Source organism: Cnephaeus nilssonii (assembly GCF_951640355.1).
Source record: "Cnephaeus nilssonii genome assembly, chromosome: 16".
NCBI lineage: Eukaryota > Metazoa > Chordata > Mammalia > Chiroptera > Vespertilionidae > Cnephaeus > Cnephaeus nilssonii.
In genome coordinates this window covers 40,916,515-40,941,097 of record NC_137087.1, presented here as the reverse complement: position 1 = coordinate 40,941,097, position 24,583 = coordinate 40,916,515, and the positions used below count along the sequence as shown (strand labels likewise).

Genomic DNA, 24,583 nt, shown 5'->3' with positions numbered 1-24,583 from the left:
TTTCTTCGCCTATATTAAAGTACGACATTGGCCCTGGGGTTGGAATTAAGGCTATCCCAGGGGTACTCCTGGGGCTGGCAGTCTCTCTGCTGGCTGGTGATGGAGATGTTCAGTCCTCCACAGGGTGCAGCCCGTGATCATGTTGTGCTTGCCTTCCAAGGTTCTTCAGTTCACCACCAGAGGGCGCCCTGCCCCCAAAGCCAAAGGCACTGAGGACGTCTGAATTCCACAAACTAGTCACGACCCTAATTGATGAAATTCCGTTATAGAGCAAAAAAACGGTGTGGATCCAAATCCTCCCATTACTTCAAGCCTACTGGGATCCCTCCTCCTCCTCCTGGCCTCCTGGCCTCCCGGCCCACAGTCTGTAATGTCCACCTTCCCCTCCAGGTGGCAGCCCTCTTACTGTTGTGCCCATCAGCCATTTCTCTCTGACATTGCCCTTCCAGACCTCCTTGTTCCACGACTCCTGCCTCGGAATGTCTGGCCAAATGAAACCTGTTTCTCCCCTTGCGATAAACCTTAAACTCTTTATTCTCTCATTTTGTATTTTTGTTTAAAAGTCTTTTCTAATATTTGAGTGGGAAAAAAAAAGGAAGAAGACTCCACCATCTTGCGTCCTCCTGTTTTTATTGGAAATACACAGTATTTCAGCTACACTGTGGGGAAGGGGGGCTTCGATGAGCTTCCCTGGAAAGGAGCCACCCATTACAACACTGTTTCTATGGCAAAATGCATTGTGAATGCTAAGCAACGGTCGTACAAATGGCCTATGAGAGCTAACCCATTACCAGGTGGTGCCTTATCGTGTTGCCAAAACGATTCACTGCTAGAAACAACCTGCATTTCAGTAAGGCTTAAGAATCCCCAACTTTCCGAAGGCATCATTAACTATAAATGAAGCATATTTATTTAACCTGAGACTTTTTAAAAAATGTCAACAAGTTTTTCTAGGCATTTCTTTCCCATGGATCGATGTAATCCAATCCCAGGTGTGCAAAAATTTCTTCTTCACTTTCTGCTTCGAGAAATATCCTCTGAAAGCATAACAAGAAATATGTGCATTCAGATATTTTTGTTCAGCATCTCAGTGCTAACATAATGCAAGTGTTACTTGCAAAACTGTCTTGACAAAATGAATTATTGCCAAAACAGAATTCCCTGCTTCTGAGCATTAAAAGTCATCTTAACGGAATTCTGTAATTTTTATATTTTCCCACGACAAAACATGGCACTTTACAAATTAAGGTAAAATGATGACAGCCTCATATAATCAGTTAAAGGCACTTGGTATTTTTCCTATGGTTCTTAACCACAGTTGTTCATTAAAACCATCTGAAGAAGTTTTAAAAAAGTATATTGAAACTTGAGCTCAATCTAATGAAATCAGAATTCCAGAAGAGTTCTTGCAATCAACCTATTTAAAAGCTCTGGGTAATTCTAATGCACAGCCAGAATTCAGTACTGTTGCTATAGGTAAGAAGGAGTGACAAGAATTGGATACTCCTATGTGTTATGTTCTCCCCCTGGCCCTCCACACCTGCCCTTACCCCCACCAGGCTTCCACTCTTGTTCTCTTTAAGACCAAACACCACTTCTCCTCCATCCCATAGTGTTGGGTACATAGGAGACACTCGATTATGTTGAACTATTTATTATATGTCAATTTGCAAGTATTCCTAAATAGGGTTATGTGCATCTGCCTCCACGCACACGCTCAACATCCTGCCACATCAGGGCCCTCTCTTCTGACAAGAGCACCTTGATTTTTTTTGGGGGAACACCCCACCCCCCACCCTCAGTCCCCGAGGATCAAGTGGGGCTGATCTCACCTCCAAAAAGGGACACATAATCCCAGTCTAGCCAATCAGAGCCACCGTAATGGATTCAGGATGGGCACAGGGCCCAGGCCTGGCCAATGAGCATCAGCTCAGGCTCTTGCTGGAACTACTAGGAAACAGGCTCTTCTCTGTTGGGGTAGCTAAGCTGGAAGGATGGGACTCATGGGAAAACCCTGCCTAAGAATGAAGCCAGCACTGAGGGAAACCTGTGTGAGCGCCTGGATGCAGCCACACCTGAAGTCAATATTACCCGGATGCTGCAGTATAGAAGCCAAATTCCTCTTTTGTGCCCATGCCGTTTTAGGTTGGGTTTCTGACACTTGTAACGAAGACAGCTCTAACCAAATACAACTTATTTAGACTGTAAACTAGAGGGCAAACACGATTGCTTTCAGTTATTTTTTTGTCTCCTTTCCTCTCGGAGCTTAGTTTAGTGTCCCTGGCCACTGTAAGAACAGTAGACCTCAGCACTTGTGGACTAACAGTGGAACATTTTTTAAACTATAACTGATACAGTAATTTATCATGTTGCTGCCGCATGAGTTTGAATTGTGACATTGCCAGGCTAGCACGCCAAATGAGTAACATGGCTGGTGAGTGAGCCTAACGGGACCGCTCGGCAGCATCCCAGGGCAGCTCTGATGCTGCCCTCCTTGCAGTCGACTCTCATTAATGACCGAAGGGGTCACTCACAATGCTACTGCCTGCTGCATTTGAGGAGTACTTGAGTGGTATTTGTTATGTGGGGGGATCTTTGGTTTTCTTTGGAGTTACTCATCACAAACACCAAGGATATACTAAACCCAATGAATATTCACTGCTGGACTGGTTCTGGGGACCCCATGAGATCATCCTCTTTGAGCCCAATGCCCCCGAGGTGCATTCTGGGCCAGGTGGGAGGCTGTGCTCCCAATAGGATCTTCCCAGCCACCCTCAGCTATGATCGGTGGGAACAGGACATTCTGGGCAAAGGAAACTGAAACTGGACACTAAAATTAGTTCAGGAAAAGTGCTCAGGGAGCCAGCCCTTGGGAGGAGGGTCAAAGCAGCCCATCTCAGGGAATCAACTCTACCTTGGTCTTGTCATACAGAGCATGGTTATCTAGAATCATCTTCCGCTCGTGTGTGGCATAGCGCCGGAGGTCTCTCTCAAATTGCTGGACAAGAGATAAGTAAAATAAGTTACTATCAAGTCTAGACTCTCTTCAGTATTATGCATTTTAGAGGCATCTACATCCCTAAAATGAAATATCTATCTCAACACGAAACATTCCACGAAATGGAATTAAACTCTGCTATAAACATTCTCAAAGCGATGTTCTCGTCCAGCGCAAAGCTCTGCTATGACAGAGCTCTGTGCTCACGTGTTCGCACTAGAATGTAAGCTCTGTGGACACAGGAACTCAATTTCTTTTGTTCTTAACTATATTTCTCTTCAAATATGCCTGGCACATCGATGTACGGCAAATGCTTGTTGAATGAACAAATGGATATTGTGAGGATTGTGTCCAGAATAATATATGGTTCAGAGTAAATGCTTAAATAATTTGGGGGGACTTTTTTTTTTTAAATTTGGAATACTGCATTTCCAAAAGAGAATGAGGAATCAGGAGACCCAGATTCCAGCCTGGATTTTGTCCCTATCTGGCTATCTATCTCTTGACAAGTCACCCAGCCTCTCTGAATCTTGTTTGCTCAGACAGGATGATGGAAGAGGTGCGTGAGGAAGGTCACCTCCGGTTCTAACATCCTCTCCTATGAGATTCTGTACAGCTGATGGTCCGAGCCACCTGCCTCAGAGCAGCTTCGCCTATGATCAGGGGTGGACTCTGAAGTCACAGGGAGCAAAGCCTGAAGCCTGAGCTAGCGGGCAGGAACGACTAGGAATAGGAGGGCAATCAATGAAATTCCCATTGAAATGAAGTTTTCCGAGAAGCATAAATCTAGAAATACTGTTCTTTCCCTGTGGGAATCGGGTGAAAGTTGGGGATAATTGCGCCCTCTAGTGGCGAGGAATTTTATTTTTTATTTATTTATTTTTTAACAGGAAAGCAGGTTGAAGCTGGGAACTACTCTGCCAGCCCACCACTTGGGTGCGTGAGAAGACAGATTTCCCAACCAGAAGGCCTTTATAATGCAGCAGAGGGGAAGCCAGGATTGTGGGGAAAGTGGGGTGAGGCAGATTCTGGGTGCTGTAGCTGCTGGTCTGTGGGGTATTGCTTAGCACAGAGCCTCCTCCCAGCCCCGGTCACTCTCCTGCTGTCTACCACACTTAGAACAGTGGCTGCTCACGCTGTGAGGGGACGTCTGGAGATGAGGGGCTAAGGGGACACTGAGAGGCTGCCCTTGGCTCCCCGGTTCTGGGTGGTGAGATATTCCTGGACTCCTGCGCTAAAATGTCAGCAGCATTTTCCCACACACTGTTAGAAATTATAACGATGGCTTCCATTTGGAGAGTAATAATGTTTACTCAACAGCTAGTTGTTGATCATCTATTATGTGCCAGGTGTGTTCTGGGTCTTTGGAATAATTCCAGCCCCAAAGCAAAGACACCTGACATTTAACTCAAGGTTGAGGACAATTCATTTGTGTTATGTCATTCATCTCCCGTATAAAAACCTCCAAGGACTCATTTCTCTGAGGAACAGCCAGCTGCTTTGGGACATGGGTGAAACAGTGGGGGTAGGGGGAGGGGACAGACTTAGTTCAGAGTATGGAGCACATGCTAATGAGACTCAAATCAGGGGCTCCATCTCTGGGACTATAAAATGCCTGGAGCGGGGAGCTGCCGCCTGGCCAGCCTGACCATGTGCCGGGGGGGGTGCCGAGGGCTTTGCCAGCTTCATCTCACCGAATCCTGTGAACCAGGGAGGTAGCTGAGGTCATCGCCCTCACTTTCCTGATGGGAAAACTAAGACTTACAGGACATAGGGAACTCGTCCTACATCACCCAGCTGCTAAGAGGCGGTGCAGAGACTTGTGACCAGGTCTGGGGAGGCCAGACCTGTGCTCTGAGCCACCAAGCTGCTTTCTCGGCTTCAGTGGCTCTCACCCTTCACCTGCATCGGAATCACCTGGGGGGCTTTTTCAACTACAAACTGCTGGGCTCCCTCCCCAGCGTTTCGGATTCAGTAGGTCTGGATGGGGTGGAGAATTGACGTTTCTAACCTGTTCCCAGGCAAGGCTGCTGCTGCTGGTTGAGAGACCACACTTTGAGAATGACTTCTAAATCCACCTGTCTCACTTGACCACGTGCAGGTGGAATGCCGGATGTAGAGCTTTCTGGGCACTGCCCCCTCCTGTCACCCCACCCCCACTGCCATTGTCACTGCTCTCGGCCACAGTCCTGAGGATCCAGGGAGTGCTTACCCGGGAGCCGGTCCAGCCCAGCAGGGCGAAGGCACGGCGCTCGTAGGGGCACATGACCAGGTCCACACGGATGGCCTTCCAGGTTCTCCCTTCCTGCTGGCTGGCCTTGCCGCTGTCCACTCTCTGATGGTGCAATTTCAGAATCAGAAAGCATTTTTGGAAATGATCTAAAGCATCCACCTTCCTGCTAGGCAACTTGAACTTTTCAAATGTTGACTCTATAAGGTCATAGTATAAAAGTAATCCCTGAAAACAAATGGAAAGACATAAATCAGTAAGAGTCCCCAATGGACAGGGTCCCCGATTTTACACCAGGCTCTTTTAAAATTTTTATTTATCATTATTTTTTATTTTTTTATTTTGTATTGTTTTCAGAGAGAAGAGGAGAGGGAGAGAGAGGAACATCAATGTGAGAGGAACATCCATCAGCTGCCTCCTCCACGCCCCCTACTGGGCATGTGCCCTGACTGGGCATCAAACCATGACCTCCTGGTTCATAGGTTGATGCTCAACCACTGAGTCATGCTGGCTGGGTGGCACCAGGTTCTTAAAAAAAAAAATGTTTCTATTGATTTTTTTAGGAAGAGAGGAAGGGAGAGAGATAGAAACACGTATAGGATGCTGCCTCCTGCATGCCCCCTACTGGGGGTGGAGCCTGCAGCCTGATCAGGAACCAGTAACCTCTTGGTTCAAGGGTCCATGCTCAACCACACCAGCTGGGCTTATACCAGGCTGTTAATGAATGTTCTTAAAGGGGCGCCTTACGGATTCCAGCAGAACGTGGGTGTGTTTTGTCCTGGCGCTGTGAGCCCACCTGGCCATACTCAGAGAGGAAGCCAGGGCAGGGGTGTATTATCCTCCCTCTGCAGCCGAGGGATTTGGCGGTTGGAGAGGCCCAGCCAAGGCCCGTTCACAGCAGAGCTGCCAGAGAATCTACCCCCCATTTCTGATCGCAGGCCAGTGCTCAGCAACGCCCCTTCCCCTTTAAGAACAAACCGACCATGAACAACAACAACAAAACCAGGCTGTGTGTATGCGGTACCTCTCATGGCATGTCATGTGGCATTGTATCAGCTGTTGCAAATAATTGAGGATCGATTAGTCATTATATGATAGTGAGATAGTGTGTAAAATGCAATGGCATTAACACAATGCTTGAGTCCCCAAACATCTACTTTTGACCTTTCTTCTTACCTTCCTTTCCCATAAGTTTATCACTTTAGGTAAAAGTTGTTGTTCTTCTTCCTCTGTTGATCCTGGGCTGGTAATTAAAAAATCTACGTCATGCCCCATCTTCTTACCCCTGATGAAAAATAACCAGTAGGAAATGGAAGTAAATTAGATTTTTAGCTCTCAATCTTTAACAGTCTTTGTTTCTATGCCTTATGCTTAAGGTTTGCAACACAAAATGCTCCTGACATTTGTGTAAACAAAATATCCTTGGTTACACAACCCCACACCTTGAAAGATAAATTTATGACACAAAAAGTTTAAAAAATCATACATGCATATGATCATGTATGTGTGGGTAAAAAATGACAAAGAAGATTATTTCTTCTGCACTCACACGTGCAGTGCACCCCCCCTGCACCCCCCACCCCACGCATACAGACAAGCATGATAACAGCAAACTAAGAACTATATACGCATAATATAAAATGGGGCTCTTAGAATTACGACACAGATTAAGGGCTCAGCTTGCCAGGACGGCCAACAGCACCATGTAAGATAGCCACAGAGAGAGTCAGGGGAGGGTGTGAGGGGAAGGAATCTCTTTCTGAAAATGGAGGCTTTTTCCTGCACACATCTCTGTGGAGAGTTCATTCATTCATTCATTCATTGGCTCAACCAATAGTTTCGAATGCCTACTTTGTGCCAGGCACCAGGCACTGGTTCTCGCCAAGCACTAAGTTCTAAAGTCTTAGTGGGAAAAGCACAAATTCAAGCAAACTACTTGGCAGCTAACCAGGAAGCACTGAGAAGGGATGCCTAGCCCAGCATAGGGAGGAGGGACTCAGGGAAGGCTTTCTGGAGGAGGCGGCATTCGAATTGAATCTTAAAGGATGAGAAGACACCAGCCAGGTGATTTGAGGAAAGCCAGGACAAGCAGAAGGTCCAGCTGAGCAAAGTCCCAGAGGCAAGAAACAGCCCTGCGTGTGCAGAGAATGACGAGCCACTTGGGGTTGCTGGGGTGGAACACGAGGTGCAGGAAACGAGGCTGCAGGAAGAGGCTGGGGCCACAGCACCAAAGACCTTGTGTGCCAGGTTCAGAAGCCTGAACTTCTGAACCTAGGGAGCCACGGAAGGTGTTAGAGCAGGGGAGGCAAGAGCAACCCTCGTTATTTACCTCCGGAACCCTCCTGTCACGGTGACGAAGGCATCCGGGAGAAATGCCCCGACGGCCTCTTTAACCAGCACGCCCACGGCCTCCGCTTCGGCCTTGGTCACACAGCTGACCAGGTCTTCATAATAGAGGAACCCTGAGAGGCCATTGGACAGGTCAATGGAGAGAGTGACACGTCTCGTGGGACATGACCAGCCCTCAAAGGGGAGGGATTCTGCTCCACGTACAGCTAACGTGGCTACGCGCATGTCATTTGTTCTCTCGGTTGTGAATTTTTCATGGTAACAATGGCTCTTTGCTTTCTGACTGAGGGGCTCACAATGTCCTCAGAAAGAAACCATCTTGCATATCCCTGTAGAAACCAAGCGGTTCAAATCTGACTTCCTATTGAAGAACCAGCCCTCTTGATCAGTAAGCCACACCCTATTGTTAAAGAAGCCAATACTTAAAGATTTGGGGTGGGAAGGCTCAGGGTTGGAAGGTGATAGATGAAATAAAGTTAAAGTCAAGAGTAGGAAGAGGGCAGGTTTGCATCTAACGTGCAAAACGTCTTTGGTGGTTGGGCTTGTTGCCCTTTGACCACCATGAAGAAATGGAAGCTCAGACAGGATTGTTCTGATGAAGAGTTGTAATGACTTGATTATTCCCACAGTCCCATAGGGGGATTGAGGCCGAGGAGTCAAGGAGGTGGAAGCCTTCCCTCCAAGATTTGAGATGAAGCCTTGGAGGACAGGTGAGCAGAGGTGTGGGGGAGACTCACAGATCCTGAGGGACAATGAACTATCCTTCAATACAAGGCACTGTTCTCTTATCTAGGTCCAAGCGGGAGACCTTCCAACTCTGATTAAGTCTCTCTAACAGTGGGAGGCTCTGATACCTCCAGGGGCAGCCCAATTCCTGATTGCAAAGTCTGTTTCAGGAATTCTTCCCCACCCCCTGGTTTTACTGCAGTATAATTGACAAATGAAAATTTGTGTATATGTTTAAGGTTTCCAATGTGATGTTTTGATAATTACCACAGTCAAGCTAATTAGCACACAATGGAAATGAATAAGTAAGTTATGATACCAATGCAGAAAAATTACTAAGAGGGTAGATCTCATGTTAAGTGCTCTTACCGCAATAAAAAATAAATTTAATAAAATTAAATACATAATTTATTAATGTGAAAAAATAAAAAGCAATGTTCCATTAGACTTTTGATACAAAATATTTCATCATGGCTGATATTCAAACTGCAACTCACTTGGTAGCCATAAAATTCCTGAGTGCATTCAGGATGTACACACACCAAAAGTCATGATTGACAACAATTTCTTTAAGGACATGTGCAGATATCAGGAATGAACTTGGAGAGACTATAATAATTTGTTGATACCTGGGAAAGCAACTTTATTGGCTTTCTTGCTTTTCTTTTTGGTATGGTTGGGGAGGTTAGCTTATTACAATAAACAATACACTGAGTAATGTTATATTTCAGGCATTGATTGTTCAAGGCCAAATATATATTTTTATTGATTTCAGAGAGGAAAGGGGAGGGAGGGAGAGAGAGAAACATCAATGCGGAGAGAGAATAATTGATCAGCTGCTTCCTGCACACCCTCTACTGGGGATAGAGCTGGAAACCTGGGCATGTGCCCTTGACCGGAATCGAGCCCAGAGCCCAGAATTAAACACGGGGTCTCTTGTTCCCCTAGACTCTTTTATTTCCTATGTGGCATCTTATAGAGCGTATTAGCAGTCTCTCTGAGGTTAGCAACTTGATGAGAGATGAGTACGAGTTTTGTATAGCTATGTTGATGTGAACCTCCAAGATCTGATTTGTTTACTTTCCCGTGGCTTGTTTCTTTTCAACACTTAAACATAAGATAGCTGCTTTCTTTTATTTCCAGTCTCATCTTATAGAAGATCCCCTTACTTTTATATCATTAAAATGTTGGCAACTTCATCATTCTGTGTAACTCAGAAGCCATGGGGCCCACAATTGTGGATATGATGCCCTTTCCAATTCCAATTAAATTGTATTTCTATGTTAAAAGTAAACATTTAAAACATGTACTATTATTATTTTTTACCATGCATTGGAATTTCTTCATTTAAAAAAGGCTTAGCAGGACCCTCCCTAAATGGAAGTGACCCAGCCACTTTCAGCCTCCAGGAGGCCCACCAGGCTTTCAGGATGCCTGCGTCAGCACAGTCTTCCCTTCCCAGATTGATGAGTCTGGTTGGGTCAACCAGGTCAACCCTATGTCTGGATTTCCACCATTCCCCTTCTATGTCCCGGTGTTCTACAGTTTCTAAAACAGATCTATATTTATGGCAGACAACAACTCTAGTTTGTCCAAATATTCTTTGCTTGTTAATCCTCCATGTCGACTTTCTATCCTTGACTCCTCACCGATGCCTCTTACCCAACCGGGACCCAAAGGGTAGAAGGGTCAGTTCAGTAAGAACCAGATCAACAGAGCAACCTGGTTTGACATCTGGACATAAAGAAATGGCAACCACTACGTGAAGGGCGTATTTGCTCTGTGCCGGGCACAACACTAATGACTTTGCCTGCATTATCTGACTTATTTTCCACTTACATACCAATGTTACCTCCCCTTTATAGACAAAGTAACTTAAGCTCAGAGATTTAACACTTACGTGAGATCACACAGCTGGAGATGGCTGGAGCCAGGATTTGGATCCAGGGCTGTCTGATTCCAAAAGTGTTTGCTTTTAACCATAGCAGGAAAAGAGGCCACACGAGCACCTCAGCTCATGGGGATTAGAGTTGAGATGCAGCTGACGTAGAGCTCTGCCCCCACCTGCCCAGCCCAGGGTAACGACGGGAGGTTTTCAGGAGACATGACTTACCTGCTTTCTGCATTCGTGTGAATTTCAGGGTTTTGTCCGACCTTATTTTACTCAGGGTTCTGAAACCCATCCTGAACCATTTCTCAGATGTCTTCAGTCCCACTCCAAATACGGAAGTAAAGAGCTGAAAGGGAAGGAGAGGCATGCCTTCAGTTCTAAAATAGTCATGACAACAAATGATACTTTTCAAGGTCAAGAGAGTAAGAAAACGTGTCAGCAAATCTCTGACCCAGTTTCTCCTCAGTATGACAAGTAAGTGGGTGATAGTAATTTTTTAGAGAAATTTTTGTTTCATGGGGGTCCTCTCCTGATAAATGAAACAGACACGAGGAGGCAGGTTCTGGCATCTGCCTAGGGCTCCCCAGTAATCGGATCACGGCGTGGCCTGTGCTGTCCACCTGTGACAACAGCTTTCCCTGTCGGCATTTCCCTTTGCCAAGGGTCCCTCACACACACTCATGCTCTGCATATTTATCCTCACACTTTAGAGAGGGATGCGCGTGTAGGTTGTATAAATTCTCCGCCATCACACAGCTGGTGAGTGGCAGAGCCCGGGCTGAAACCCGGTCTGTCTGCCCTCCAAGCCCGGGCTCCTGCCCACCACCACCTTGTGGGCCTGTGCATCCCTTCTGACCTGAAGGGATTGGCACAAGTCTCTCAATGCCAAGGTAAGGAGCACTGGGAGGTAATAAAGCTGCTCCAAAGTAGACAAGGACGCAGGAAGGAGCTTTTCAACACAGGTTTGCTCTTTAAGAGCAGGTTTGTTTCGCCCCATGGTTGTCGTGTCCCTGTGGTATTGGTGCACAGGAGTGACAGACTCCTGGAAGGGAAGGTAATTTGTGTCTCATCATAGCGTGGCAATAAGCTCCAGCACCAATACTTATTTAGGCATCTGCTTCCTAGACCATTGGTATGGACTGAATTGCAGCCCCCTACCCCCCAAAATAATTTATAATAATAAAGCAGAATATGCTAATTAGACCAGATGTCCTTCCGGACGAAGCCAGGACTGCAGCTTCGGGATCGAGGCAGCTGCCACAGCTGCGAAGGCCTAATCTTGCACGAATTTCGTGCATCGGGCGTCTAGTATATATATTCATACGCTGAAGTCCTACCCTCCAGTGTGATGGTATTTGGAGATGGGGCCTTTGGGAGGTGATTAGCTTTAGATGAGGTCTTGAGGGTAGAGCCATAGTGATGGGATTCGTGCCCTTATAAGAAGAGACACCAGAGAGCTTGTTCTCTCTCTATCTCATGGGAGGGCACACTGAGAAGGAAGCCACCTGCAAGCCAGGAAGAGAGTCCTAACCAGAACCCAGCCATGCTGGCATTCTGAGCTCAGAATTCCAGCCTCCAGAACTGTGAGAAAAGAAATGTTCCTTAGTTAAGCCTCCTACTCCATGGCATTTGCTAGGGCAGCCCAAACTGACCCATAAAGCCACCTAGAATAAGTAATAGGATTAACCGAAAACCATGTGTAAAATCACTTACTTTGAAGGACTGATATCGCTCATCATTTAACACAGCTTTAACTTCAGAACTTTCTCCATCTTCAATAATTTCCTGCATAGACATTTGGAAAATATTTTAAATTAGTGATATTGGACAATCACAGTCTAAGATGCTGAAATCGCTTGACTTTTCATAAAATGCACACCCGTTGTGTGGAGGATGTTCCTCGAGATTATCCAGAGAAAACAAGACATTTCCCTATAATCTTGAAAATCTCAGGTCATATATTTCCAAGTGTCACTTTACAATCCTCTGGAAAAAAGGTACAGAATGATTCAGGTCCAAATCTATGGGGCACCTAACCAGAATATTCACTGACCAAAGGTGTCTAAATACTTGTGATAATCTTCTTTTCAATGGAACTTGCTGAAACAAAGATTTTTTTTCATCTGAGTGGATTAGGTTGGGACCCATTGAAAAGCCAACTCGAAGTTCAAGCCCTTATGATGTCTGGCTCAGAGCCACCCAGCCTCCTCTAGATAGAGTTAGGATTATTTATCTTAAATAATTGACCTTGCACCTGACTATACTGAAACATACTTCTGGGTGACCAACCTGCCTTGCTGCGGAATCCTTCCACATCATTTAATAAATAGGCACCCACCGCTGGCTCTCTATCCGAAAATTACACACAGAGATGCAGAATCAACTCCACTGCCTGTTACACCCACCACCATCCTGGAGGGTGATGTCTCCTGAGGGAACTGAGGCCCTTCACCCAGCCTGTGTCTGAAGTCAGATCATCCCCTGCTGTCGAGCTTTGATGTCATTCAATTCTTTCACTGTGATTAATAATAATACAGGAGAGTCCTTTTTTCCACTTAGTTGGCCCCACATAGCTCCAGCTGTCATAATATTGGTTATAGAGTCTATGTATCTATCGTCTATCTATCTATCTATCTATCTACCATCTAATCTATCTAGAGAAAGTAAAATAAGTCATGAATGTATCTAAATAGTTGACAGGAACATCTCTCTCTCTCTCTCTCTCTCTCTCTCTCTCTCTCTCCCTCCCTCCCTCCCTGCCTACCTACTTACCTGTCAGAGGTGTGACAAATCACATTTCACCCTTACCTCTATGATACTCTTCACTTTGTCCCCCAAGCAGGGAATTCCTTCTGTGTCCTTCATACTGGTGATGGTGAATGGCAGCGACTTAAGTACAGAAGCCGCTCTCATGAATGCCAGACAGTAGCCTTCGTTTTCTCTAAACTCACAGTTTTCAGCCAGTACCTCAAAGGCATCCTGAAGAATGAAACCAGATGAGTAGAACACGGCCTTGTTTCCCAGCCCCGTGGTCACTCGCAAATGTCTCCTGCTCTCCTTTAAGTATTGGAGAACCCTGCCTGGCCTTTTCCCTGAAGGTCAGGATTGGGTCTTCAGTACCTTCGCACCCCTCCCTCTCCTGTTTGATACGAAGACAGGCCTCGGCGTGTTTTGGAAGGAAACTTTGAGTTCACTGCCGTTAGATATTCAGAAATGATCTAACTAAAGCGTGATCTCATGCTCACTGCATCCTACCAGTCATTACTTGGAGTTACTGATCCTTCCTTCTTTGCTTGCTGACGTTCCCGCCAGCCTGCGGCCAGGATTCTGCCTTGACCACTGGGTCCCCCCATCTCTTGGCTTGTCTGTAAAGCACAGTCAGCACGCTGTGCTTTAACACGGGCTGGCCGAATGACGGGTGTAATCACAGGTGGCACGGGCTCGAGGCCGGGGTCATCTGAGGTGGAGTGTGTTCGCACTTCTGGCGGAGGAGGAAGCAGCTGCAGCCGTGTGGCATCGTGCACATGGCACACATTTCCTGGTCCTCCTCGCACAGAAGGCTTCTATTCACTATAGCGCTGCATGCCTTACCCACCTGACAACTGACTCGATGCTGGAGGACCAGCAGTTGTGGGCTTGTTAGGCTCCTTTGAACCGCAGTTGCCAAACTTCAGGGCTGGATGGGGCGTTAGAGATAATCTAGCTCATTTCTCATTGAATGGAGAAGAAACTGGGGCTCAGAGAGAGGAACTGACTTCCCCGAGCTCATTAACATCAGAGAAGCGAGACGCGCTTTTGGTTTCCCAGCTCAGAAAATAGAAATAGAAACCCTCCACATCTCTGTTTATGCATTATTGCTATGCCCATGCAATTGGACTAGCCACCGTATTTGCTTTTTCCGAATATTTGCCTTTGACAAGTGTGATGCCCAACACTGGTGACTCTTAATAAATAGTAATCTACCATCTCTAAAGAGTATAATCCAAATAGATTTGTCCATTTCCATGATACAAGTAGGCCCATTCTTGATAGAAAGAAAAACCAGAGATTAGGGTTGGGAGAGGGTGGGGGGTGGTGAGTGTGGGAAAAACTTTCCTAGCTTTTCAGAAGAATTCACAATCTGTAGACTCATGGGAAGGACCTGCAGGCCTCATCGGCCCTGGGTTTTGTGAAGCCCCGTTACCGTGAATATGTGGTTACGGTTGTTTAAAGTGGTTCTTCTCTGACATGCGTATGGAGAGATCTTTCTTCCAGCAAGTGGTGGAGTCTCCTGGGGCTCTGGGTTGGGGCCACCCAAATAGTCTCTTCTCACCTAAACAAATGCATGAGCATTTATGTTTAATAACCATCAATAGTAATAATAATAGACAGGCATGAAGAAAAAATTGGAGGCAGTTTGATGGCAATTATCTCTGGAAAGAGGGTAAAATTTCAGGAGAGTCAAATTTTATATTATACAAATCTCTAATATTTGAATTTGTTATAATTAACATGCATTATTTTTCCAATCAGGGAAAAAAAACAACATGCACATGAAAAAGGACCATCAGTGAAATACCATTTTCCTTTCCTATGAAAAGGAAACGCACCTCCTTCCTGAGGGTTCTAGCACGTTAGTGAAGGATTTTGAATTAAGAGCTTAACTTTCTTAACCTTTTGCTTTATGGATGGTCATAGCAAGAAAAAAATAGAAACCCTCCACATCTCTGGCCCCAGAACATCAAGGCTTCAACATTTTGAATTGGTGTGTAGACCTCTTCATAAAAGCAGCTACCATTTATTAAGGTCAGGCTTGGTGTTTAATGTTTTTGCAGGTATGTTATTCTAATCCTCAGACCCATCTTTTGAAGTGGGTGCTGTTGTTATCCCATATTATAGAGGAGGAGAGTGGAGCTCAGAAAAGCTAAGTGACTTGCCCAAGGTCACACAGGGCGTGAGCAGAGGGCCCAGGTCTGTTTGGTTCTGTAGCCCATGTTCCTAACCATCAAGCCAAGGACAGTGGAAACCACAGCCAGGACACTTACGAGGAGCTGGTGTTGTCCTGTCGTCGCCACTGGCTTTCCCACGCGCATACATTCTATCAGCCAGGAGACGTCGAGGAGTTCTGGCTGTGAGCTGGCTCTCACCTTCTGCGCCCGAAGCCACTCCAGGACCTCGGGACCTGAGTTGTTTTCTGCCACAACGTGGGTGACGGAGTCACTGCAGAAGGCAAGACAAATCACCAGCTGGGGCCCCTTTCAGAGCCAGAAGCTCTCCTCTCTCCTCAAGGTCCTCAGAGCATCCCCGCCAAAGGGCAGCAACAGAGACACAAGAACACTTCCTACGGAATACCATTAGCCCACTGTCCCTGCTGCCGCCACAGAGAACGAATGTTTTGGTGTTTTATGTCCAATGTCATATGAACGACAATAAACTGCGAGACAAACAGAATTGTCCCAGAAAATCTGAAAGGACAGTTGCCATAGTTACACACCAACATGGAGAAGCCACAGGGAGGCTGCCAGGCTCTCTGAGCTCTGGGCTGTGCCTCAACCCGGGAGGGAGGAGCCCTGGGGCTCATCTTCCAAACCCATGCCCCTCACCATCCACTCTTCCCACCCCTGCTCCACCACCACTGTCTCCTCACTGAGGACACAGCCCTGCCTCTAACAGAGACATCCAGATGCCTGGAAATGCCGGGGAAAGGGTGACAATATAACATACATGCATATACAGAAGACAAAGGCTAGAGAGAAGTACTCCAGAGTATTAGAAAAAAATAATAACCACATACACACATGTACTAGTATATAGTTGTCCCTCGGTATCCACAGGGGATTGGTTCCAAGACCCCCATGGATACCAAAATCCTCAGATCCTCTAGTCCAGTGGTTCTCAACCTTTCTAATGCCGCGACCCTTTAATACAGTTCCTCATGTTGTGGTGACCCCCAACCATAAAGTTATTTTCGTTGCTACTTCATAACTGTAATTTTGCTACTGTTAATGAATCGTAATGTAAATATCTGTGTTTTCCGATGGTTGAGAACCGCTGCTGTAGAGCCTAAGACCATCGGAAAACACAGATATTTACATTACGATTCATTAACAGTAGCAAAATTACAGTTATGAAGTAGCAACGAAAATAACTTTATGGTTGGGGGTCACCACAACATGAGGAACTGTATTAAAGGGTCGCGGCATTAGAAAGGTTGAGAACCACTGCTCTAGTCCCTTACATAAAATGGTATAGTATTTGCATATAACCTACGCACACCCTCTCATGTACTTTAAATCCACTTTAGATTACCTATAGCCCCTATGTGCTACGTGAATAGTTAGTATGCTGTACTGTTAAGGGATCAACTTCCTGGAATTTTAAAGTTATTTTCCATCTACGATTGGTTGAATCTGTGGATGGGGAACCAGTGGATACAAAGGCCCAACAGTACATTCTTACTTGATCCCCCCAAGAGTCTTAGGAGGCGGGCAATATAATTTTAGATGAGAAAACGGAGGCGTACGGAGGCTACATGAAACCGGGATTCAGACCCAGGTGTGCATGACTCAAGCAATCTCTTAACGTTCTACTACTCTGTGGTTAGCGTCCTGGGTGAGGTTTTGTTTTGGTATTTTAATGTGTTTTCTGTCATGAACCATCTATCATCATTTTTCTCCTTAGGAGAAAAAATATACATGACTGACATTTTTAAGGACAAAAAGACCTGGAGTGGGGCTGAGGTGTACCTGCCTTGCCCTGGGCTTTCTGCTTATAATAAAAGGTGGTAGGCAGCCTCACAAAGCGGTCTCCAACTTTTCAAACACCCCAAGGCACTGCCGAGATGGCTGTTCCTGAAATATCAGTGGATTCAATTCCTTAAATGCACCTAGTTTCTCAACCAGGACTAAGTAATGTGTTGGACTAGGTTTGGGAGGCCTGAACCAACCAAAGCAGTTATGGGATAGGATTTGTCCCTCAGCTTCCCACAGGGCAAATGCGCAGGCTCTTCTGCAACTAGTGCTGAACTGAGATGTGCTGCTCATGCTCCTTGGCGTCCTGAAGGCAGGGACAGTGTTATGATCTGCTTGGCTACAGTCTGGGATATAACCAGGCCTGCTGCCCAGCACATGGCCAGATTCATAGTAACGTTCAACAGGTAGACCATTGGTAGAATGAATAAATGAATTGATTAATCAATGGCTCCAAAGGAAAATTTCTCTTTTTTAAAAGATTTTTTAAAATTGATTTTTAGAGAGAAAGGAAGGGAGCAGGTGAAAAAGAGAAACATCGATGTGAAAGCAAACCATCAATCGGCATACCCCCTACCAGGATGGAACTTGAAACCTGGGCATGTGCCCTGACCAGGAATCGAACCGGTGACTTTTCAGTGCATGGGATGACATCCAATCAACTGAGCCACGCCGGTCAGGGCAGGAATGTTTCCTAAACTCTAGCGTTTCTCCAAGACACCCAGAAAGCTGGGTTAAAATTCAGATGCCGGGCCCTATTACCAGAGACTCAGATTCAGTAAATCTTACCTAGGACCCAGGAACATGCATTTTTTACAAACTCCCTCCATGATTCTGACGTAGTCAGTCAGTCCTAGCTATCTATTGCTACGTACCAACTGCCCCAAAATGTAATGGCTTAACAAACATAATGATTTCACTGTATCTGCAATTTTGTGGGTCAGGAATTCAGGCAGCTTGGCTGGTGATCCTTCTGTTTGGTGTGGTCTCCATGGAGGTGCGACGGTCCAGATGTCAACCTGACAGCTTTGCGTGGCCTCTCTCAGGGGCACTCAAACTCCTTGCAGGAGGTTCTGGGATCCAGCAATAGTAGAGGCCACAGGGCCTTTTATGACCCTGCCTCAAAAGTCACATTACGTCCCTCTAGTGGTTGAAGCAGCCACAAGCCCTCCCAGATGCAAGGAAAGGGGAATAGCCCCTGCCTCTTCATGGGAGCGCCCATATTTTATTTTATTTTTTGAAAATATATTTTATTGATTTTTACAGAGAGGAAGGGAGACGGAGAGCTAGAAACATCGATGAGAGAGAAACATCAACCAGCTACCTCCTGCACACTCCCCACTGGGGATGGGCCCGCAACCAAGGTACATGCCCTTGACCGGAATCGAACCTGGGACCCTTGAGCCCACAGGCCGATGCTCTATCCACTGAGCCAAACCAGTTGGGGCAAGGAACGCCCATATTTTAACCCCCCCTTCCCCCCCCCCCCCCCCCCCGCCATAGCCCACGAACTCCACTTTGTGAAACACGTCTGTAATAAAGATTTTCTTTTAACTGGATGTTGTGCTCAATTACAGCAATGTTTCCCAACACGGTATGCATTTCTCTGCAGGTACAACAGATAATTTTAGCAGGTACAACTGAACATTTAAAAGGCATATGTGTTTATTTATATCTACATTTTTAAATTATACCTATCAGGCATGGTTGAATGGGTTTCATGGTTTTTACATTATACCTTAGGACAAAGCTAAATTATGTTTAACAACTCAGTTTAGGAACAATGAAAGGAAACACATTATGTGTATGATAACACATGTGGTAAAAGATATAAGAACCCTAGTGTGGCACTCAGATGTCTGGAAAGCCCTGAGTTATGGAATTAACTCATAAATCTTAGTTCTGATTTTTTCCTCTGATAAGTGTATCCTGGCTCTTCCTGTCTTTCTTTTCCTAGTTGGTCCTGCCTCTCGATATAATTAGAAAAACTCTCCATGAAGAAAGAGACAGCCATCCCTTTTGCCTGGAGACAGACCCCCAATCTGACTTCCCCAGTTTTCATGGGCGGTCACCTGCTTTTATCTTTGTCTTTAAAACTGTTTTCTTTCCCTGGAAAGGTCATTCCTGATCCTTTCCATATGATGTAGGACTTGTTTATTTTAAGCAATGCCTTTAAACAGTAATTTACAGTTAAGCTGAGCTGTTTGCAGTTTAAAATCCCTCCTGCCAATTCCCCTTAGCAACTGAACTGTTTCTGAATCCCTGAAACAGGAAAATCGAAGCGGTCAAGACAGGGTTCTATCTCCAGCCCTGATAGACTTAGTAAGACTGAGAGGGTCATGCCTTAATTTTTTGGCCCACCTGAAATGGTATGGTGAGCATTTTCATTAATTTAAATTCCACAAATTTTGAAATACAAAGTAATGTGGACCAGAGCTGAACTAGAGTTTACATTGCATGCTCCTGAATTTATAAAAAATAAAGTACCAATTTGCTGCTTACAAAAATAATACTGGTGCATTGTAGAAAAAAATTTAATTACAAAAATTAATCTTGGAAATCACAAGTTCCTCTGGCTGGTTCCGTATTCACCAGATAAATCATTCTTTTGAGCAAGTATTTCCTGAAGCCTACTGTGTGCAAGAAAACGGTCAGAGGTCTGAGAGTGAGGTGGGTATGATGGCCCCGGTGACGCCCTTGCCCTTGGAGTCAAGGAGGGGTAACTAACTGGATGAGATGAGGAGCAAAGCCAGTGGGAGGTCACGGATCTCCCGTGCTCCAGGGAGGAAGTTCTCTCCTCTAAGAGGGCTTCCAGGGGTCGTAGGTCTTAGACACAGAGGGGCGTAGGGAGGAGAGGTTCAAGGTTGGGGCGGCGGGGGGGAATAAGAAAAAAATATAAAGAAAAATGTGTTTGGATACTGGGCCTGAAAGGGGCCTAGAGATGGACTAGTTAAACATTATATTTTCTAGAGCTGGTAGCATCTTTTTCATCTGGTGTTCAGTTTATTTGGCAATGACCTTTACTATTTTTATTTCAGACACCACGAATTTGAAGTGATAGGACACTGTCAAAGATAAACAAAGCCGGACCCTAGTGAGAGCTGCAAGGATAGTTTTATTTAGTAATAACTACTGCAGTAGGGAAGAGCATCCAGCACGAGGGCAGTTCAACTCAAGGAAACGAGGCAGGAGACCTTCTAAAGGCTGGGGTGTGTTAGGGGAAAGGCACTGAGGGGCTCTAGGAGAGTTGGTCCATGTGGCCGGCCACCTGGATTTGCTAGTTGGCGCTTATTCAGAGGAGAAACACATTTCTTGAATCATTATGACAGGAGGCATCGGTGCAAGTTACAGCCTTTACTTCCCATGGAGAATGAAATTTGGAGTTCTCTCCTGAATGTTTGCCTAAAGGCTGACTCTCTGGTCATTGAAATGAATGGAAAGTAAAGGCATCAGGGAAGGAAAATGCTAATTTAGAAGAAGAAGAAGAGGAAGAGGAAGAGGAAGAGGAAGAAGAAGAAGAAGAAGAAGAAGAAGAAGAAGAAGAAGAAGAAGGAGGAGGAGGAGGAGGAGGAGGAGGAGGAGGAGGAGGAGGAGGAGGAGGAGGAGGAGGAGAAGAAGAAGGAGAAGAAGAAGACTAGTACACACTTGGAAACTATATTATGGTCTCTTAATTCTAGATGATAACTAAGCTACAATTCCCGACTCCCCTGTCTCATTATAAACTCCTTGCTGGCAAGGCTCATGTCTTCTAGTCTGCATGTCCAGGGCCATACAAATAATGTGCAGAACGGGTATGAACAGAACCCTTTACTTGTGATGCCACAATGGTCTGTCTTGCTTTTATTGAAGACAATGCCTTCCAAAGGTACCCTTGTAGACAAGTTATGGAGGCCTAGGCAGGATGAACGTGTCATCTGCTGGACTTCTACTGCTTGAACAGTGGAACTCAGCAAGTGTTAAACTGCCGGTGACACAACCCTGGAGAGCCATCCTTCCAGCCACAGCTCTTCCTTCTTCAACATGGAAGGGCATGTGCATATGTGCTGGGGAATATAACAGCTCCAGACAGTACAGTTTGGGGCATGCAGGTGTGCCATTTCTAAGCTGTGCTCAGGCCCAGGTAAAGGAAGAATTAGATTTCCCCCTCAATTTTAATCCTCCTGGAATCCAAAGGATGTGCTAGGAACTATGAAGGTTGTTGCCTATTTTCAGAACATCCCTTCCCCCCTTTAGCTCGGCCTTCTCTGAATCTTAGAATAGTGAAGACAGGCATAGCTAGCCTTCACTATTGAAAAGCATCAAAATCAGCTTTTATTTTTCATTTAAAAAAATATATGCATATTGTAAACAATTTGGAAAACAGAGAATAAAACTAGCCATAATCCCTCACTACTACTCCCCCCCCCCAAAAAAAAATAACCACTTATAACATTTTTATTTCCTTCCTGTCTTTGTTCTACTTGTTTATATCATTTGACCTAGTTCATATTATGGAGAAAGAACCCTCTCCTCGGGGTTTTGTTGTAAAGGTCAATGGATCCAGCTAATTAACAAGAAAACAATCACACTTTATGTTTGCATAACTTTTCATTTATCAAAGCGCGTTGGCATCCAGCATCACATTGGGTGGTCACATCAGACTAAACCATTTGCCTAGAAACCAAGGTCAGAGAGCAGAGAGGGAGTCTCGCCTCACATGCCATGGCTGGAAAGAGTCAGGGCCAGAATTTGAGGTCTCTAGATTTCTTCTCTACAGATTTCCCCCTACAATCATGTCTACTGTCCTTCCCAGTGAAAGTGTGCATGTCTAAGTAGAGAAATTCTGTTTGCAAGCGAGGACTTCTACTTCCTGTGGTTTATTTTTGTGCCATCGAACACATTTGTGTTCAATGTGTCTGCTGAGCTGCCAGCCTGGGAACTCTGCCACCATCGCACGCACAGCAGCAGTTTGCTCACCAGGCACCAGTTTCCTCTGTCGCCTGAGCAGCTGGGCTTGGCCCCTGGCCGCGGGCATCTGGGCATAGCGCTGCCTCTCGAGCTCTCTGGCCAGAAGAAACTTGCCTCCATAATCTGCCCAAGTACCTGCCTCCGCCACCAGGTACGTGTTTGTAGCTGTGCCTGGAACCTCACTAGCCAGCCCCTGCTGGAAGTATGGGCCGTTCAACAGAGAGTTTCCATGTAAGTGCTACCTTGACCATCTGGCTCTCACCTTCCCGCCCGGCCCTCGCCAAATTTCTTTACCACAAAAAAGCAGTTCCTTATTTGCTAAGGCTTTTAATTTCTGGTGTTTTGGTGTGTGTGTGGGTTTTTTTTCCAAATTCTTTTTAAAATATTACCCCTCTCTGCCTCTTTGCCTATGTCATCTTTCCCCTCCTCCTAATTCAATATTTTGGGTTTAACATCACAAATGAGACAGGGGTTAAAGAGAAAAAAGAGGCAGAGAGGGGAAAAGGAGACCATATAAAGAGGAATCAGATGGGAGAGAGGCCATGGAAGACTCAGGAATTTCTGAGTGGGCGCTTTGATAAAAAATAAAATGTTTCTGTGACATGGTGTTTTCAGATGAATAATAGGTCTCATGAAAATGATCACATCCGATTATCGACTTTTTACATATGTCTCTCAAGCAATTTGAAGCTGACATTTCTCAGCATGAAAGGCTTGTCAGTTTTATTTTTAAACATCCAAGACTATTTTTTAAAATGCAAGTTTATTTTCTCATAGAATTCTTATCGTTTTTCCTGAAGAAAAAAAAAAAATTTGGTCAGTCTATTCCTCTGACCAGCAAAGCCAGCCAATTGTTTTAATCATCATTCTTTATTCACTGCAAGTCCCCTGGTGGTTCTATTTGGAACTATTTATGTCAAGGTTCTAACACCATTTATTTCTGGATTGTTTGTTTTCTCTTCCATCTATTTGAGGCCAGTGAAGAGCTTACACAACAGTGAGGAAAGCAATAAGGCTAATTGCAGGGATGTGACTGGGTTTGTGAGTGAACCAGTCTAAGTAGCCCAATGGTTGCTTCAATTGCCTTCTTGTCTCAGTTCTCTTGAGCATTCTCATCACGGTCAGCTCAGAGTTGTCCCTGAATCTTTAATGAGCACCCTTCTCTCTACAAACCCCACTCACACGGTTCTTTGGAAAAGTAAGATCAAGGCCACACTGGGGTGCCTACATGAGCCAGCTATAGTCACTCATCCTAGACCTAGCCTGTCACAGACACTGGTCACCTCAGCACAGCCAGATGTTTAGCTCAAGAGCCAGGCAGCCAAAGCATTCTTTTTGCCTCAAAGTAGCTGAAATTTTTTGATTGAACTCGGTGGTGTTTTGTTCAAACTGGTCAAGAATGAAATTGAGTGGCTTCAGCCTTGAATTTTCCAACTAGGTTTCTGTTTATTATTTTTAGATACCTCATCTCATCAAAGTGAAAGGCAAAAAATAAATAAAAATTGTACCTTATTTTTGGATGCTAATTATTTTCAATATGATTCTATTCAGTCACCACTCATCTTATTTCCCCTAACTAATTGGCTCAGATCTGTTCCTTGGTTTCATCACCTCTTCCCTACATGGGAGGAAACTCGGGGTTCTTGGGTTTCAAAGGAGCTGCTCACAAAACTGACTCACAAATGAATCAGTGGTGTCCTACCTGAGCTCATTCTCCACCCTGAATCCTTTCCTTCGAGCCAGCTCCATGAGGAAGGCTCTGCGGGTGGTTCCCATTTTCTTCTCCAAAATGAAGAGGACCAAATCTCGGAACTTGATGTCCTGAGGAGGAGAAGCCATCGAGGCACCCATCTGCCTGGGTCTCTTCTTCCGAGGGCCCGAGTGGGCCATTCGCAGTGAGTCCATGGGAAGGAAGCTGCTGCTGCTCCAGCTGTGTCTGAAAGTGGTGTCTCCAGAGTGAGGAAGAGTCTACCCCTCCTTCAGAAGAGCTCTGATGTCATCTCACCAGCAGGCTCTGAAGCCAGGGCAAGGTTCCTGGGCCCTTCCCTGGTGATATTCTTCCTGCCGAAGAGTGATGGGGAATTTCTGCCTCGCTTCAGCTCAGTGTCCAATGTAGAGATCATAACAGAAACAGGAAATTAATTTTTGTTTTCCTATGCTATGTATAATCTCATCAGATCTTATGAGAAGGGTAGGGAAACATCATTTTCCCATTTTATTTACTTACTTGTTTGTTTGTTTATGTGTTGAGGCCTCTCTTGTCTTTATTTTTTATTTCTTTTAATCTCCCAACTTGCTTGCATTCTCTTCCTTTGATAATCATTACAATACATGGGATTTCTAGAATTCACAAGGCTGTTATAATACATTGTATGTGGTTGTTTTGATTTTACATAAATGGCATTGTTATATTTCTCATTCTGCTGATCCCTTATTTCACTCAAAACTATGTTTTCGGCCAGGCTGGTGTTGCTCAGTGGATTGAGTGTCGACCCATGCACCAAAAGGTCACCAGTTCGATTACCAGTCATGGCACATGTCTGGGTTGCAGACTCGATCCCCAGTAGGGGATATGCAGGACACAGCTGATTGATGCTCCTCTCACACTGATGTTTCTATCTCTCTCTCCCTCTCCCCTTCTCTCTCTCTCTCTGAAATCAATAAACACATATTAAAAACAAACAAACTATGTTTTCAGATCCATCCATGTTGTT

The 24,583-nt window shown here is 45.3% G+C and overlaps 1 protein-coding gene across 1 annotated transcript; it reads right to left on the bottom strand.

Moving 5' to 3' along the window:
• Nucleotides 1–950: 950 nt before the first annotated feature.
• On the bottom strand, nucleotides 951–23,774 carry DNTT (DNA nucleotidylexotransferase; the record flags this gene model as incomplete). The annotated part of the gene is made up of 11 exons (XM_079793028.1): nucleotides 951–1,037; nucleotides 2,915–2,998; nucleotides 5,211–5,456; nucleotides 6,405–6,513; nucleotides 7,558–7,690; nucleotides 10,417–10,540; nucleotides 11,908–11,979; nucleotides 13,003–13,173; nucleotides 14,378–14,506; nucleotides 15,219–15,393; nucleotides 23,572–23,774. 11 exons carry the CDS (start codon nucleotides 23,772–23,774, stop codon nucleotides 951–953), a joined length of 1,533 nt encoding a protein of 510 aa, XP_079649154.1.
• Nucleotides 23,775–24,583: the final 809 nt, after the last annotated feature.